The sequence below is a fragment of the Callorhinus ursinus genome, unplaced genomic scaffold, assembly GCF_003265705.2.
Source record: "Callorhinus ursinus isolate GAN/ISIS: 27379988/994484 unplaced genomic scaffold, GSC_fseal_2.0 scaffold52, whole genome shotgun sequence".
In the NCBI taxonomy this organism is placed as follows: Eukaryota; Metazoa; Chordata; class Mammalia; order Carnivora; family Otariidae; genus Callorhinus; species Callorhinus ursinus.
The window spans coordinates 7,528,471-7,543,339 of record NW_027397114.1 but is presented as its reverse complement, the minus strand read 5'-3'; the positions used below and the strand labels follow the sequence as shown (position 1 = coordinate 7,543,339).

General features: G+C 48.5%; 1 protein-coding gene across 3 annotated transcripts in view; it reads right to left on the bottom strand.

Moving 5' to 3' along the window:
* Positions 1–207: 207 nt before the first annotated feature.
* The window catches only part of SOCS7 (suppressor of cytokine signaling 7), a 31,022-nt gene continuing 16,360 nt past the window's right edge, over positions 208–14,869 (bottom strand). For all 3 annotated transcript variants that reach the window (XM_025859276.2, XM_025859277.2, XM_025859278.2), the window contains 3 exons: positions 9,734–9,869; positions 9,127–9,277; positions 208–6,003 (listed from right to left, as the gene is read on the bottom strand). In XM_025859276.2, the coding sequence (XP_025715061.2) occupies positions 9,157–9,277; positions 9,734–9,869 (257 nt within the window). In that variant the 3' untranslated portion in view covers positions 208–6,003; positions 9,127–9,156. The remainder of the gene's footprint in view (positions 6,004–9,126; positions 9,278–9,733; positions 9,870–14,869) is intronic.

Here is a 14,869-nt window from a genome sequence, read left to right as displayed (position 1 = left end):
CGCTGAGCAATGGCCATTGGCCTGGGGAACCCTGCAACACCTCTAATTCTGACAAGACCAGTTCTGGGTGCATCTGGCTTGGCTCCCATCACGGAGATGCCCCAGTCACCAGGGCTGGATCCTCTGCCCCTGCGGGGCTGGTGGTGGTGCGAGGAGTCACAGGAGATGGAGGAAGGGTTGACAGACACGAACCCAAATCACATGAAGTAATTTCTAAACATTTTTATTTCAAATCTCTTTTCACCCCTCCCCAAAAAGACATGAGTCAGTACAGCAATCATAAAAAGGAGATACAAACACAAGAGTCAAATGTCTCCCGCACTGACACTTACAAAAAACTGGGAGTTGTACATGGGGTTTCCAAACAGGACCTGCAGCAGCTACTAATGTCCCTTGTGAGAGTCACACATGCCTATTAGTACAGTATATACAAACACCCGGTTCTGGAACTAATCTACAGGGACATCCCAACACCCGCCCATCTATCCCCAGAAAAATACCAAAACACACCCAAAGTGCATTTGTTTTGTTTATATCAAAACATCTTTCCCTTCTCCCACCCCACCCGCAGACCCTCCCACACCCCATTTAAGATTGGCCTGCAAGTCTATTTTAACCATTTAGTAATTTTTTATAGTTTATGAAAATAAATTATACAGCAACTATTTTAATAAATTAAGCACAAAAAGGGGGAGGAGAGGAGAAAAACTAAACGGGAAGACAAAAGCCAGGCCACGCTTTGGCTTGGAGGAGGGCGGGGGCGGGGTAGCACACAAGGACAGAAGTGGTTGCAGGGGTGCGGCTCCCCTTCTGGTGAAGGACTGGCAGCCACCCTGAGCCCGGAATGACACCCCTCTTCATGGAGTTTCTTAAAAACAATCAAAAAACTGTACAGCAGCGGCTGCGCCACAGGCAGCACCGGTGTGGGCGCCGGACGGCCGGCCTACCCACCGAGTGGCACCGGGGTCATGCCTGTCCCTTGGAAAAGGCTCTGGGCCCAACGGTGAGGGGCAGGCCCCCGTTCAGGGGAGCACCAGGGATGGAGGAGCCAGACCAGCCCGCCCGCCCCACCTGAGCTGGGCGGAGCAGTGTGGGATGCCCTGGGTTCCCATCAAGAGTGTCCTCCGTTTTCTTCACACCGTCTCTCCAGGAGCAAAGATTGCAGTCCAGCTGCAACCAGACACTCATGTCCCCCCTGCCTGGGACCTGCTCCTTCGTGCCTCTTGGCACTTCGGAGGGAGGAGGGGGGGAGCAGTTCCAGGTACCCTCTCACCGAGATGAGATGAGCGTGAAGGCAGGTCGCAGACTCAGCATGCAGGACTGGCTTCCCAGAGGTAGATGGGAGTGGGAAGGGACGGGAGAAGAAGTACAGAAGACAGGATGGGAAGCAGGAAGACACTGGGCCGGCACCTACCAGGAGGGTCAAGAAGCGATGAAAAGGACAACAACAGTATGGAATTTGTATGTAAAGAAAGGTCTTTCCCTGGCAGATTAGAGAATCAGTATTTTAAATACAGTTCCTTACTCTTGTCTTTCTAACTGCAGCACCTGAGTCGCCAGTGTCTCCGTCTCTACGGTTCAAACCCCACCCCACTCCTCCCGGGGCTTTGCTCTCCATCTTCTCAGGGCCTCCTGTCCTTTCCTGCTGAGCACGAAGGCTCCGATGTCAAAACAGGAGAGGTCACGGGGACTGGCAGACTCAACTTTGCCTTCTGGAGCTTTGAGGCCCACTAACCCTACAGCTATCATGGGGGGAGGGAGCCACGCTTTGCTTGCTTTCTTCTTTTTTTTTTCTTTTTCTTTTTTAATAAAAAAGATTTTACTCCCCAGGAGCAAATAAATCACTTTGAACTACTGATAAACACTGTTGCAGTGAAAAGGAAAGACGGCTACATGTATGCAACAGCACGAGTCGGTGTAAGAACAGCTGTGCCGACAATTAGAGATAAAAATCACTTATCCCCCCACCACCCGAAACCAAACCAAGAGGATTCCCATAGGGAAAATGTCTAACTCAAAAGCTCCTCCCTTAGGGACAGGGGGCATGTCATTCTCTTAAACGTGGAAAACAAATGGCAGGTCTCCCCACAATGGAGATGCTTTCAACACCCCAACTGGGGGCAAGACCTCTGCAAATGAAGACGTGCATGCGGACACACAGACACACACACGTACACGCGCACGCACACGCTGACTTTCAGTTCTCCTTCCCACAGCCACAGAGCTATATCCCAGGGCCTCACCCTCCATTTTCAGGGCTCAGAGCCAAGGGAGAGCGGCAGCGAGGCAGGGAAGGGTCTAACCTAAGGGAGAAGTCCCCACCTATCCCCGTTTCCTGCTGGGACCCAAGGGCTTCAAGCAGCCTTGCTCTTCTGGGGGCCTAGGGTGAGGGCCAAAAAGGTGGGCACCCCAGGGCATCCAGCTCTACTCTAGGCTCTCATACCCGGACGTGCAAGCACTCAGCACCCTCCCGGCTCCCCACTTCTTCCCGGATATACACTGGAGGGGGGTTTGCAGCCACCTCCACAGCATTCCCAGCCTCAGGGAGGGCCGACCCTGTCAGCCCCCGGGGAAAGGAAGGAGAGGAGTAGAAACCGTGACGGTGAGCTCCCCACCGAGCCTCTCCTCTCAGAAGCCGGCGTGCTGCAGTCCGCGGCTCACACTCGCTACGTCTAGGCACAGGCTGGCCACCGGGCCAAGGCCATCGCCAACAGCCCCAAAGTGCCAGCTGCTGCCCCCTTACCCAGTCCTCACAGCAAGGCCCCACCCCCTTACTCTGCGCTCCTGCCACAGCCGCGATTTCAAGTAACAGCCCATTGTAGCAGCAGTTGTCACCTAGCTCACAGTGGTCCACACCTGTCCTGAGGAAGGTTACAGCAGATCAATTATGAACAAGTAAGGGTCACAGGCAAGAACCCATTACCAACTCTGAAATCAATGATGGGCCCGGGAGGTGAGAACCTTTTCCAGTTTGAGACTTTAAAATACGACAACCGAAAAGGAATGAGTTCCCTCTGTGGACTGCATCTCGACTAGCACGACACAGAACTGGCGAAGGAGGAGTGGGCCCAGCCTGGAGAGAGGCCAGCCGCCCCTGTCCCCTCTCTGCTCTCTGACCAGGCGGGCCCCTCAGCCAGCTGCCCCACTCCCGCCTCTTCCTCCCCGTCACCCCCCCAACCGAGCCGGTCTCTCCCTGCACATCTCTGTCTCACAGCCCACTCTACTGAGGAAGGGCTAGGCGACAGCCTGGGCCATGACTAGCACACAGACAGATCGTGGACACGGGTGCACACCGCCCTTTCCCAGGAGGAGAAAGAAGGATGGTGGTGAGGTTGGGTCATGCCTCCTCAGCTGGTGTGGTCCTGGACCTGACCGCAGGAATTCTCCAGTGGAAACCCCTGGTACCACAAGGGGTACAAGGGCTCTGCCTTCCTCCCCCCAGGACTGCGCTGAGAGCAGTGAGGTCCCTGGCCATGGGCAAGAACCAGGTGACTTCTGGCTCTGGGCTCCACTTCACCATCATAAGCCCTCAGTGCTGAGACTTGCCTGATGACTAGGAAGTTTCCATCTAAACCGCAGGCTCTGGGAAAGAAGTGACTGATGCTGCCACTCTAACCTGGGGCTGTGTCCTGGTCAGTACACCCTGCTGATTTCGGCTTCCATGCTTCTGTTCATGTGTTTCTTGTCTGTCTTACCCTCACCTAGGACCCAAAGCCTCACCGCCACAGAGCTCTCCCAGACCATCTGGTCTACCCTGATCTCGCCCACGTGAATTTCTTTAAAGACAGCCTTTGGTTCTTGCTGCCACAGAGTCATTGTCCAACTGCTGCACGTGCAGCAGTCACTTAAAAGCTCCCTTAGGCCAGACATCATGACTTTCCCCTCCTGTGTTTCCCACAGTATCTAGCCCAGAGCCAGGCAAACACACTAAGACATACTATAAAAAAGAATTTTAAAAGTATGGGTGGCTGAAATGGTATAAAAGAAAAAAGGCCCAAAAAACCCAAATAGCTGCACATCAGCCATTCAAGGATCCCGATGGATTGCAGACTGCAGGCTCTAGAGCTGGGTGGCACTTTCTGCAAGATGGCAAGTTAATCTGCACCCTCAAGAGGCAAGACTCACAGGTTAAGCCAATTTCTGGGATCACTATCTTCATTGGTTGGTAACACACCCACGGGATCCAAGGAGAAAAGAGGTACCTCGTGACAAATCAGAGGTGGGCTGTGTTTATGTCACAAAGCTCATTTTTGTGGACCCCCTCTTTCCAGGCAGATAACAATGCAAGTCTCCTCCCTATTCCACTACAAGGAGGAAGACTGGTCATTCCATGCAAGACATAAGGCAGAAGGCCAATGCTTCCAGATGAGGCAGTCCTATAAATTACCAAGACACTGGGGCCTCACCCCAAACCATCAGGAAACCACAAACCTGATGATATTATTTATCTCATGAGATGAGGCAGACAGAAGCACAGGGGAACCAAAAGAGGCAGTCTAATGGAACATTTACTACAAAAGAGCAATAAAGACCCAAACAGCTCAATTTTCCTATCTTAATAGCAAACCTCTGCCCAGAGTAACTCTATAGAAAAGCAAACTCATAATATCTTATGACTTGACAACGGCCCACTTCAGAAAAACTCAAGGACCACTGAAACACACTGGAGTTTCTCCCCCTCCTCTTCCACCGCCACCTGGAAGGTGGGCAACTCCCAAATCAGCATCGGACAGACTTCCCAATGAAAGGGGGGGCAGACAGGATCTGACTCAGGAAAATGTTTGGGTTGCTAGAAAAAACACAGTTAAATTAAAAAGCCCTTGCTACCTCCTGTCCCAGAAGTGGGATAACAGGGGTAAACCTAAAAACACGAGATGCAATGCTCTCCTCCTCTCTGATCCAGACACTCCATTAAGGCTGCGACACTGGAGAGCTGCTTCTCGGAAGAGCGCTACCACGACAGCTTCGTTTCTCACCGTCCTCCATATTCCCTCTCACTAGCTGGCAGACATATGGAGGTAAGTAACACTGACTCCTAAGTCATGGGTACAGTTTGCCGTTAAGAATCTGGAAGCATGCGCCATTAACTTTAGCAGCTCGTGATTAGGGCTCTCAACTGCTCAGGTGATAAGAAAATCGACTGCCTTGACAGCTGGCAGAAGCAACAGGAACGGTGTTGCCATGATCAGAGTGAAATGTACAGTTATCTCGGGGGAGGGGTGGAGGGTGGAGGAAGAACGGGCCGGACTTGAGGGCACAGAACTCAGGAATTCAGTACGACAAAACTAACACAGCTTCTATGAGAGGTGATTCTGAAACCAGGTTCCTAAACCTTCACAGGAAAGGATGTGAGGAGTCACTACTTTCCCCAGCAGAGGCCCTTTGCCAGTTTTTGTTCAGCAATCTTCTATTCGAGACTACCCACCCTCCTTTCTTTCTCCCTCCGACTGAAGCTGTCCAGGCTTAAGGAGATGAGGATCCTCATCCCTCAGAGACTCCCAGCTCAATTTGCACTTCTGACTCCTTCTCTCTTCCCTTCTTTGAGGTCAATGGTGAACACTAGCACTCTGCCTTTGGCACCAGCTGAATGACCGTCACTGGCAATCCCCTCCCTCCCCTCCCCCCCTTTGGACCTGGCTCACCCTTGGCACCACTTCCAGTCCAATGGGCACGAACCCCAGCTGCCTTTAAAGGAAGTTTTCCATACCGAGAAATGCAAATATCCAAAACAAAACTTCTAAAAAAGGAACAGTGTTGAGACTTATTCCAGTTTTCCAAGGAGCTCGTCCAGTTCCAGGATACCGCGGGGGATGGACGTGGAGAGGTGGAGCCCCCCACGCACAGAGTGTGGTTGTGTGCTTCTTCCAAGCCCCAGGACTGCAAGGGGGACCGAAGTCTTTGCACGGAGGAACTCAGCCCTTCCAATTCCCTCATTTCTCCTCACTCCCCCTTCCACAGTAGCTTCGTTTGGTTCTTCAGAACTGGAGCTTGGCAACCAAATGCCTAGGTGAAAAAGGAAAAAAATGAGAGCAGCTCAATGGAGTGGAGCCAAATGGAGAAGAGCTCAGCCTCTGGAGGTGGAAAAGTACAGCTCAAAAGGAGAGCTGGAATCTGGATAGCCGAAGACTTCCACAAACACTGGTGCTGGCTCAGGATGTAGCAACAGCACTTGCTGGGGGACCTGAGCAGCCCAGGACTTGGACACCAAAAAAGGTCCTAAAATAACTGACAAATATATTGTGTCATATCAGCTCACTTCTCTTTCCCTTTCCCTTACCCCTTAATTTTCCACCCACTTTTCTCCCCACTTCTTTCCCGAGGCTCACCTGCTCCAGGGACTAAAAAAGAAAGAAAAAAGGGGCACCTAGGTGGCTCAGTTGGTTGAGCGTCCGATTTTTTTTTTAATTAATTTATTTATTTAAGAGAGAGCAAGAACGAGACAGAGAGAGCACGAGCGAGGTGAGGGGCGGGGGGAAGCTGAGCAGGGAGCCCGATGTGGGGCTCGATCCCGGGACTCCAGGATCAAGACCCAAGCCAAAGGCAGACACCCAATCAACTGAGCCACCCAGGTGCCCTGAGCGTCTGACTCGATTTCAGCTCTGGTCACAGTCTAAGGGTCGTGAGATCGAGCTGAGCACAGAGTCCGCTTGAGATTCTCTCTCTCGCTTCCTCTCCCTGCTCGCTCTCTCTCTCTTTAAATAAAATCTCTCTTTTTTTAAGATTTTATTTATTTGTTTGAGAGAGAGGGAGCACAAGTTGGGGGGTAGAAGGAAAGAGAGAAGTAGACTCCCCACTAGCAGGGAGCCGGACGTGGGATGGGGCCCTAAGGTCTAAATCAGGAGTGAGGATAGCATGATGCTTATTCTTTGCCATAGACAACAATCCTGGTGTCACACACAGCAAAGAGACCCTGGGAGTTTAGTTCAATCCTTTGCCCCCCATACTCATGACAAATGGCTACCCCTGGCCTATACCTCATCAGATCAAGTCCCTTCCTATCTCAGGGCCTTTATGCTTACTGGACTCCTTGCCCAGAATGCTCTGCTCCCAGATCCTCTCATGGGTGACTCTTTGATAATTCAGATCTCAGCTGAAATGACACCTCCTCACAAGGGCCTTCCCTGATCATCCAAACTTGAGTAGCACTATCCCACCACTAGTCATTAAACTTCACCAGGTTTTATTCCTCATAACATGTATGGTCAACTGAAATTAGCCTACTCACTTCTTTACATGTTTGCTGTCCATCTCTCCTTATGAGAACTGCAGCTCAGCGAGGTCAGGGCCACAAATCACCTCGCTCAGCACACTCTTCCCAATCCACACTGGGTACTTAACAAGCAGGCAGAGCTGCTAAAGGCAAAGCCAAATGGGGAGCTCCCTAAGACCTGTGGAAAACCACTCTGCTTTTGGACCTCTCTGTTAAAACAGTTCTTCTGAAGTGGGACTGAAGTCAAACTCCTCCTATCTTACATCAATCGTGACCCTTGGCCTGCCCCTGGTGCCACACAGAGTAAGTTTAACCACTCCTCCTTTGCATTTCTTTCAGCTAGCAAGCCCCTCTCATCCTGAAACTTCTCTGCTCTGTGTTAGTCATTTATTCCCCATATGCTGAAGCTGGGAACCCTCCACCATACTAAGTCCACCTCTGAATGTGCTGTTTGGGAGGGTTCCTCCTAAGCACCCACCGAGGTGGTGCTCTAACTAATGGGTCCTAATTACTCCACAACGGTGCGTTTGTGTAGGCGCGCCTCCCTGGTTCCCTCCTACCTAATTCCCATCCTAATTTCAGCTGCAAAGCCACCAAGCAGAGAAATCCTCCTAGACATCAGAACATTTGGATGTTTTAGGTGTCGCTTCCAAGGGCATACAACTTGCATGTAATTGAAGATATGACAAGAGATTGTACACCCCGTCCAGGATGCTTTAAGTTAAAGCTCTGTAGCCTCCCAGAGTTATGACTTCTTGATCTCTCCTTTCATTCCTTCTTCCCTTGTTAATCCTTAATAGCCCAGCTCACGTACTTTCCCCCAAGCATAGGATCAGGGACTTCCAGAGCTAAGAAGGGAGGCACCCAGCTGGGTTCACCTTAGCCACGGCCCAGGAAAACCCGTGGGGCATAAACGCCAGTCAACACACTCTCCAGTTATGAAGAGAGCAGAGAGCGTGGAGAGATGGAAGACTCCCTTCATTCTCAGACCGTCACTCTGCGGGTTTTTTTCTCTTAGTTTGTATCATGTGGGAGACAGCACTGGGGAACAGAGAAGGTTGGAGGAAAAGCAGACATATTCAGTGCTTCAGGAAGGCAGTCCACACAAAGAGGAGAGATGGGGGTCACCACACCTGGCAGATCACGAGAATGTTACATGTGATCATACGTATAACCCACACTACCAAAATTACAACTCTCTGGCAATTCTGTTCCCTACTCACCTCTATCTTTCAATGCCTACATGAAGGCAGTTTAAAAGACCAGTTAGAATCAATCTGCACAAACCAGTATTCCAAGATATTTTATGGGGAAAATAAATGAGTAGAATTCAGTTAATGTAGCGACAGGAGAAGAGCCTCTCAGATAAATGAATTCCTTAGCTAATTCACTTATCCTTTTCAATAATTTACTCTACAGTGTTCCAGATGGAGCTCTAACCAGAAGAGTGAGCCTGTTTTCCTCACCCCCACGTTCCACGCCACTGGCCTTGGAAGTTCTCACTCAAGTGCACACCTGTTGCAAATGAAAGGGGGCCTGCACTCCCTTTGATGACCTTTTCCTCCTTTTTGGTTTCCTGTTTTACATGTCATTTGTGCAACAGCAGGGAGAGGGGCCAGAGTATGAGAGAAGGCCCCACACTAAGCTACACTTGTGTGTTCTCCTCATTTATATTCGGTGCTTAGCTTGCATGTTGCTTGGCAAATACTTTTTAAGCCCCTCCTGTCTGTCTGCTCTTCTCCCATTTGGTGTATGTGCCCCCTTGGGGACCCCGTTATCAGATTTGGTGACTCTCTGGGCAGACATCTGGATCCGGAGTATACACATGGGGTGTGGGGGAGGAGGGTGAGGCCCAGCACATGACGGTAACTGTTCAGGGAGACACTTGGCTGGACAGTAAGGCAGAGAGCTCATACCCTTAGTGGCGATCAGCAGGGGGCCCCTCGCTACGTGGAGGGTTCGACCTCTTGCTTCTGTTTGGAAATGAGCTGCGCTTCCTTTAGAGACAGGTACACCTCTTCCTGAGGATCATAGTAGTAGAACTTTCGGATATAAGAGATCAGAGGTCTGTGAAAAACACAAGAGGGATACACATAAAGTGTTATTTACAAAGACCATAAACAAAAGACCACCTTTGTTCAAGCCTTCCTTCTTCTTCAACCCCTGTATGGCTGTGACTACACAACAAACTTGGCTGACCAAAGAAACTTGCCACATTCTCACTTGTTATAGCTCTGTCTCCCTCCCTCTTACCACCTCCATTCCACTCTTCGTAGAGACTGCAGAAGGGAGGCTTATGCGCACACACACACACACGCGCACACACACACACACACACACACACCTTCCTCCCTTCTAGCTGCCATGTGACACTTCTAGAGTTAGGTGCTAAGACACGCGAGAAGTGAAAGGAGGATGCCTGTGAAGAGCGCCAGGCTCTGCCTGTGCTATCAGCTGGCAGGCCTCACTCACGTTTCTAACTAAGCCTCCATTCCTGCCCCGACCCGAAAGACCCCATTGTACTTAGGCAGTGGGAGATCCGGGATGTGATCTATCCGGACGAGCTGTCGGATTCGGAATCTGCAAAGGTGCTGCAGGGATTTGACATTGCTGAATCTAGACACTGGATAGAGCAGCTGGACTGGAGTTGGTGGCAGTCCTTCAAGAATGAAAACCAAGGACATATTCAGAAGGAATGCAGCTAACTACAATTCCCCTTATGAAGCGAATCCAGGGAAGGGAAATAGGGCTTCTTTATAGTTCACATGTGCGTTCTGTGCAAAAGCTCCCTTCCACAAAGAACTGCTGATTTCCATTTGCAGAAGCATTACCACTGTATTTCACTCAAGACACTCGATTCTGCTCTGCCAAGGGCCTCCCTAGCACTACTCTTCACAGCTAAGAGTCTCGCTCTTCAGAATAGCCCAGTGAAAACCACCAAGCTAGAGACTTTACTTGGAGCCACGTGGCCAATCCCAGGCCTGAGGCTCTCCGTGAAGAGCAGGAATCAAAGCACCCCTGCTAAGAATGGGGGATACTGCGAGAGCACATCTAGCAGCATCCTGAAGGGGAGAACTCAGAAAGGCTGCTTAGAGGAGTCTGCAACCAATCCCAACTAAGAGGCTGGTAAGCAGAAGGCAATGGCTGGGATCAAGGCTACAAGCCTATCACTCCTGCCATTTACTTCAAGCCAGGACCAGCGGGTTTAACCACCTCTTATTTCCCATAACCCTCCCCCACCCCCCACTTCTCCTCCTCCAACCCCTCCTTGCTCCTGAAGTTTTAGGCTGGGTCTAGGAACAGAAAAAAAGATGATGCTTTTAAAAGAAAAGCAACGACACTAGCTTGGGGAAGCTGGAATTAGTACCACTCAGTGCCAAAGTGCCTTCTGACTGATGCCAACCAGGCCCAACGGGAGCCCCACACCCTGCTTTCATCAACTTCAGCGGGCCTGATGCTGGGAAATTCCAGCCCCCACCCCGCCCACGCCAGGGGTCAGTGCCACAGAACAGAAACATCCACAATGGCAGGGACACTGAAACTGGTCCAAGGGAACAAAGAATATTCTGGTTTCAATAAACAAAAGGGCTACAGCACGTAAATAAGCAAACTGCTCTCAGAAAGAATCTGAGCTACACAATCTTTTAAAGAATTCTTTTCTCAGTCGCTGTCCTATCAAAAGAAATTCTGTAGGCACAACTTATCGGTCTACTACTGTTTTAGGAGTTTAATTTCAAACATTTTTAAGTTTTGTTTGAAGGCGTGAGAAGAAGAAAATTAAAGCTTGCAGATTGTCTCCCAGAGCCTTTGCATGGTCATTGATAACAGACTTTCTAAAAAAGAAAAAAGTCAACATACATCTTATACTGTTACTAAGCAAGCAGGCTTGACTTAAAAACATTTAACTCGTTTAGTCTTCAAAACTGTACTTTGAGGTAGGTATCACAATTATCCCCATTTCACATATGAAGAAACTGAGGTCTACTGGGGGCTCAGAGAACTTGCTCGCAGTACAGAACCAACAAAGCCAGCCTGCCATGAGCACCTGCTCTGTCTGAGGAAGAGCTGAGCCCACAGAACTTCAAAGGAGGGTTCTTCAGTTCTGTCTCCCCAGAGCACCCGCCCCTCTGCTGTCTGCTGAGGGCGCTATCCAGGAGAGCCCCAGCACCTTGATTCATGCCGGGCCTCTCCCACTCCTCTCCTTGCTCCTATCCCTTCAAGCCTCGGGCTTATCCTTGGAAGCACAGTAGCCCCCTCCACCCACATGACTGGTCCTCTCCACTCACACACTATTTAAAAAAAAAAAAAAAAAAAAATCACACATGAATTACTCTCCTGAATATATTTAAACTCAAGTGGTTTTAAAATGGTACTGGGTTTCAAAGGCCTCTTTGAATTTACCCTCCCTCTCATATGTTTTAAAAAATATTCTTTAGTAAATTAAACTATGGCAAACAAAAAAGCTTTTGGGGGTGGGTTGTAATAATGCTAAGTTCAACATGATGTTTCAGAGATAAAGGTAATTTATGTATCTAATTATTTATTCCCAAAGACACAGTACTATCGGACTTGTGCTTAAAGAGATCAGGATAATAAGCAGCATAAAATTATCTGACAGTTTGCCTACTTGAATTTTAATGACCATATATACTTGCCTATTTAATTGTGTTAGTTTTAGCCTTAGGCTCACAAATAGCAATTTGAACCCTGTTAATTCTCTGATATTTCCTGCTGTCAACCTGACCATTTACTGTTTGCCCCCAAACACAGCAAACAACTGGAGCTCTCACATCCAGAGCATGTTAACAGAAGAGGTCAGAAATGGAAATAAATCTGAAATAAGACACCAGGACAGCAGAAAGGGAAAGGGCGAGGTGGACAGTGATCATCAGGAACCTTCTTCTGGTCCTTCATACCACGGGTCCTGGGCACCAATCCAGTTTCCAGCCACTTCACTGTTTTTTTTCTCCCCCCAACAAGGACTAGGTTAGGGGTGACACATGTCTTCCAAGTCTGAGCAGCCCCACACATAGATCTTTCTGCCAAACCAAACTGTTCCCTGAAGACCAGAATTTTCCAGGCCAAAATGTCAATAGTGCAGAATTAAGAAATCCTGGGATACAGAGAAGTTTTTGTCACTGAACAAAACAAATAATTATAAGATTAATGATGGTTACAAAAGAGAGACCAATTTTCCTTAGAGTTGTGCAATTCAAAGTACAATTAAAAAACAAAAGGTATTGGAGGCACTTGGCTGGCTCAGTTGGTGGAGTACGAAACTCAATCTCAGGGTTGTGAGTTCAAGCCCTGTGCTGGGTGTAGAGATTAGTTAAAAATAAAATCTTTTAAAAAAGTATTTTCTCTTCATGCACTTCACAGATGATGAAGATCCCCCCCAGCTAAGAAGGATATGCTCACTGAGTTTTGGCTCGAACAGCATCAAGGGTTCTGTGCCAATCCCATCATATTCTCTTTTTGAGACTGCTGCCTGGTGGTGTTAGGAGTTTAGTTTGTAACTGTGGAATGGCCCAGACTGAGATGCAAACAGTGACCTCGGATTTGTTATGACTATGCTCCACTACTAAAAAGAGATAAGGGGGAAACTAAGATCAGGTGCCAGCATTTTTATTTTTACTCGGGGTCCCTCCTTTGATGCCAACTACTCCATTTATTCTAACTCATGTCCTTCCTTCTGCTTCTTACTTGCCACCATCCAGAACTTTTCCGTTAGCCCTAACTTTATGATTCCTATGAGCCCTGGCATCCCTTTAACACCAGTCCGCAGGCCCTGTTAGTGCAGTCAGCTCTAGTACTGAGCTGGAAAGAAAACCTGACTTTGAATCCTGGCTCTGCAACTCACTGTACTTCAGTTGGTGGGTGGGTGGGTGGGTGGGTGTGCGTGTGTGTGTGTGTTTTTAGCAGGCTCCATGCTGGCCTCCAATGTGGGACTCGAACTCAAAACCCTGAAATCAAGACCTGAGCTGAGATCAAGAGTAGGACATTTAACCGACTGAGCCACCCCGGCACCCCACTGTACCTCAGTTTCTTAATCTGTATCAAAAAAAGAAAGAACGAAAGAAAAGAAAGAAGAGAGACTGTAGTATCCCTTTAAAGGATTTTGTAAGGGCTAAATCAAATAATCCGTGGCCCCTTGTAGGCATTCAGTTATCATCCCAAAGTCTCAACAAACAGGCTCCTTTTGGAATCTACTGAGTTAAAATCCCTGGGGTAGGTTGAGAAAGCTCAACTCAAATGCTAATCCCTACCTCTTCTTCACACCAAGTCCCTCACAGAATCAACCTCACAGAACGCCTAGACTTTTATGACAAGCAAAGGAGGACAGCAAACCACGGTAAGGGAGAGCACGGGCGTTGCCTTTTGTCCCAGTCCTTCAAAGAGAGGTCACATAGGGTCTAGGAGGAAATACTAACGCTGCTTTGCCTTCTCAGTTTGATTACAATTTTAAGTGCAGGGGCGCCTGGGTGGCTCAGATGGTTAAGCGTCTGCCTTGGGCTCAGGTCATGATCCCAGGGTCCCTGGGATCGAGTCCCGCATCGGGCTCCCTGCTCCTTGGGGGCCTGCTTCTCCCTCTGCTTCTCTCTCTCTCTCTCTCTCTCTCTCTCTCTCTCTGTCTCTCATGGATAAATAAATAAAATCTTTAAAAAAAAACAAAACAATTTTAACTGCAAGTAGATATCCCCTCTGTAGCATTCCTCATAGGTCCTAAAAAGACACCCTCCACTAATAACACTTCTGACTTCCTTATGTAGTCTCCACAAGTCTCAGCAAACTCAGCTTTCAATTTGCTTGCTGTTACTTTTCCCCAGTAACAGACTGGTAGCAAATAAAGCACAGGATTTGGAGTCAGCCGAGCCTGGGTCTGAACTCTGACTTCAGCACTGATCAGCTAAGCGACTTCACATTTGAGCCTCAGCCTCAGTTTCTTCACTGTCAAATGAAAATGGTCTTATCTATAAATAGACCAATCTATTTGCTAACTTTGGGTTGTTGTAAGAAATGAGAGCTGTTTATTTTTTTTATTTTTTTTTTGAAATGAGAGCTGTTTAAATAAAGAACCTGACAAAGTAACTGGCACAGGATACACAGTCAATAAATAGTAGCAACTGTTACAAGTTCTAACCCTTACCAATGTTAAGAATCTTAGTTAAAATTTCTGCAGGCAGGGCACATTTGTAGAATGAAATGAGCTTATAGCAGAGTCCAAGTCTCTCAAATACTCTACAAGTAGATATATGCTTCAGACTCCAGAATCCTCTGAGAGGATTTCCCTGGTTCACCCACAAACAGAGCTGCTTCCCCGCCCTTGTCAATCACCCACCACTGACCGCCCTGCCTTGTACTGAGTTCTACATGTGCTCTTGCCTTTATCTTCCTACCTGTCCTCTTTCTGAGGCCATGAGATCTCTGAGGGTAGAAATACGGCTTATTTTTGATACCGAGTTACAGAATAAATGCTTGCTAAATAAATAACCTCCAAAAGCCACAAACTTTAAAAATTACTAAAGAGTCAATTCCTATAAGAAAGGATTCTAACTTTTCCCTTTAACCAAGTCAACTGCATGAGACCCAACTGTGTTGACAGCGCTGAAGCAAATATGAAATGAAGTGAGAATTAATACAGTTTTCACCCGTCATGCC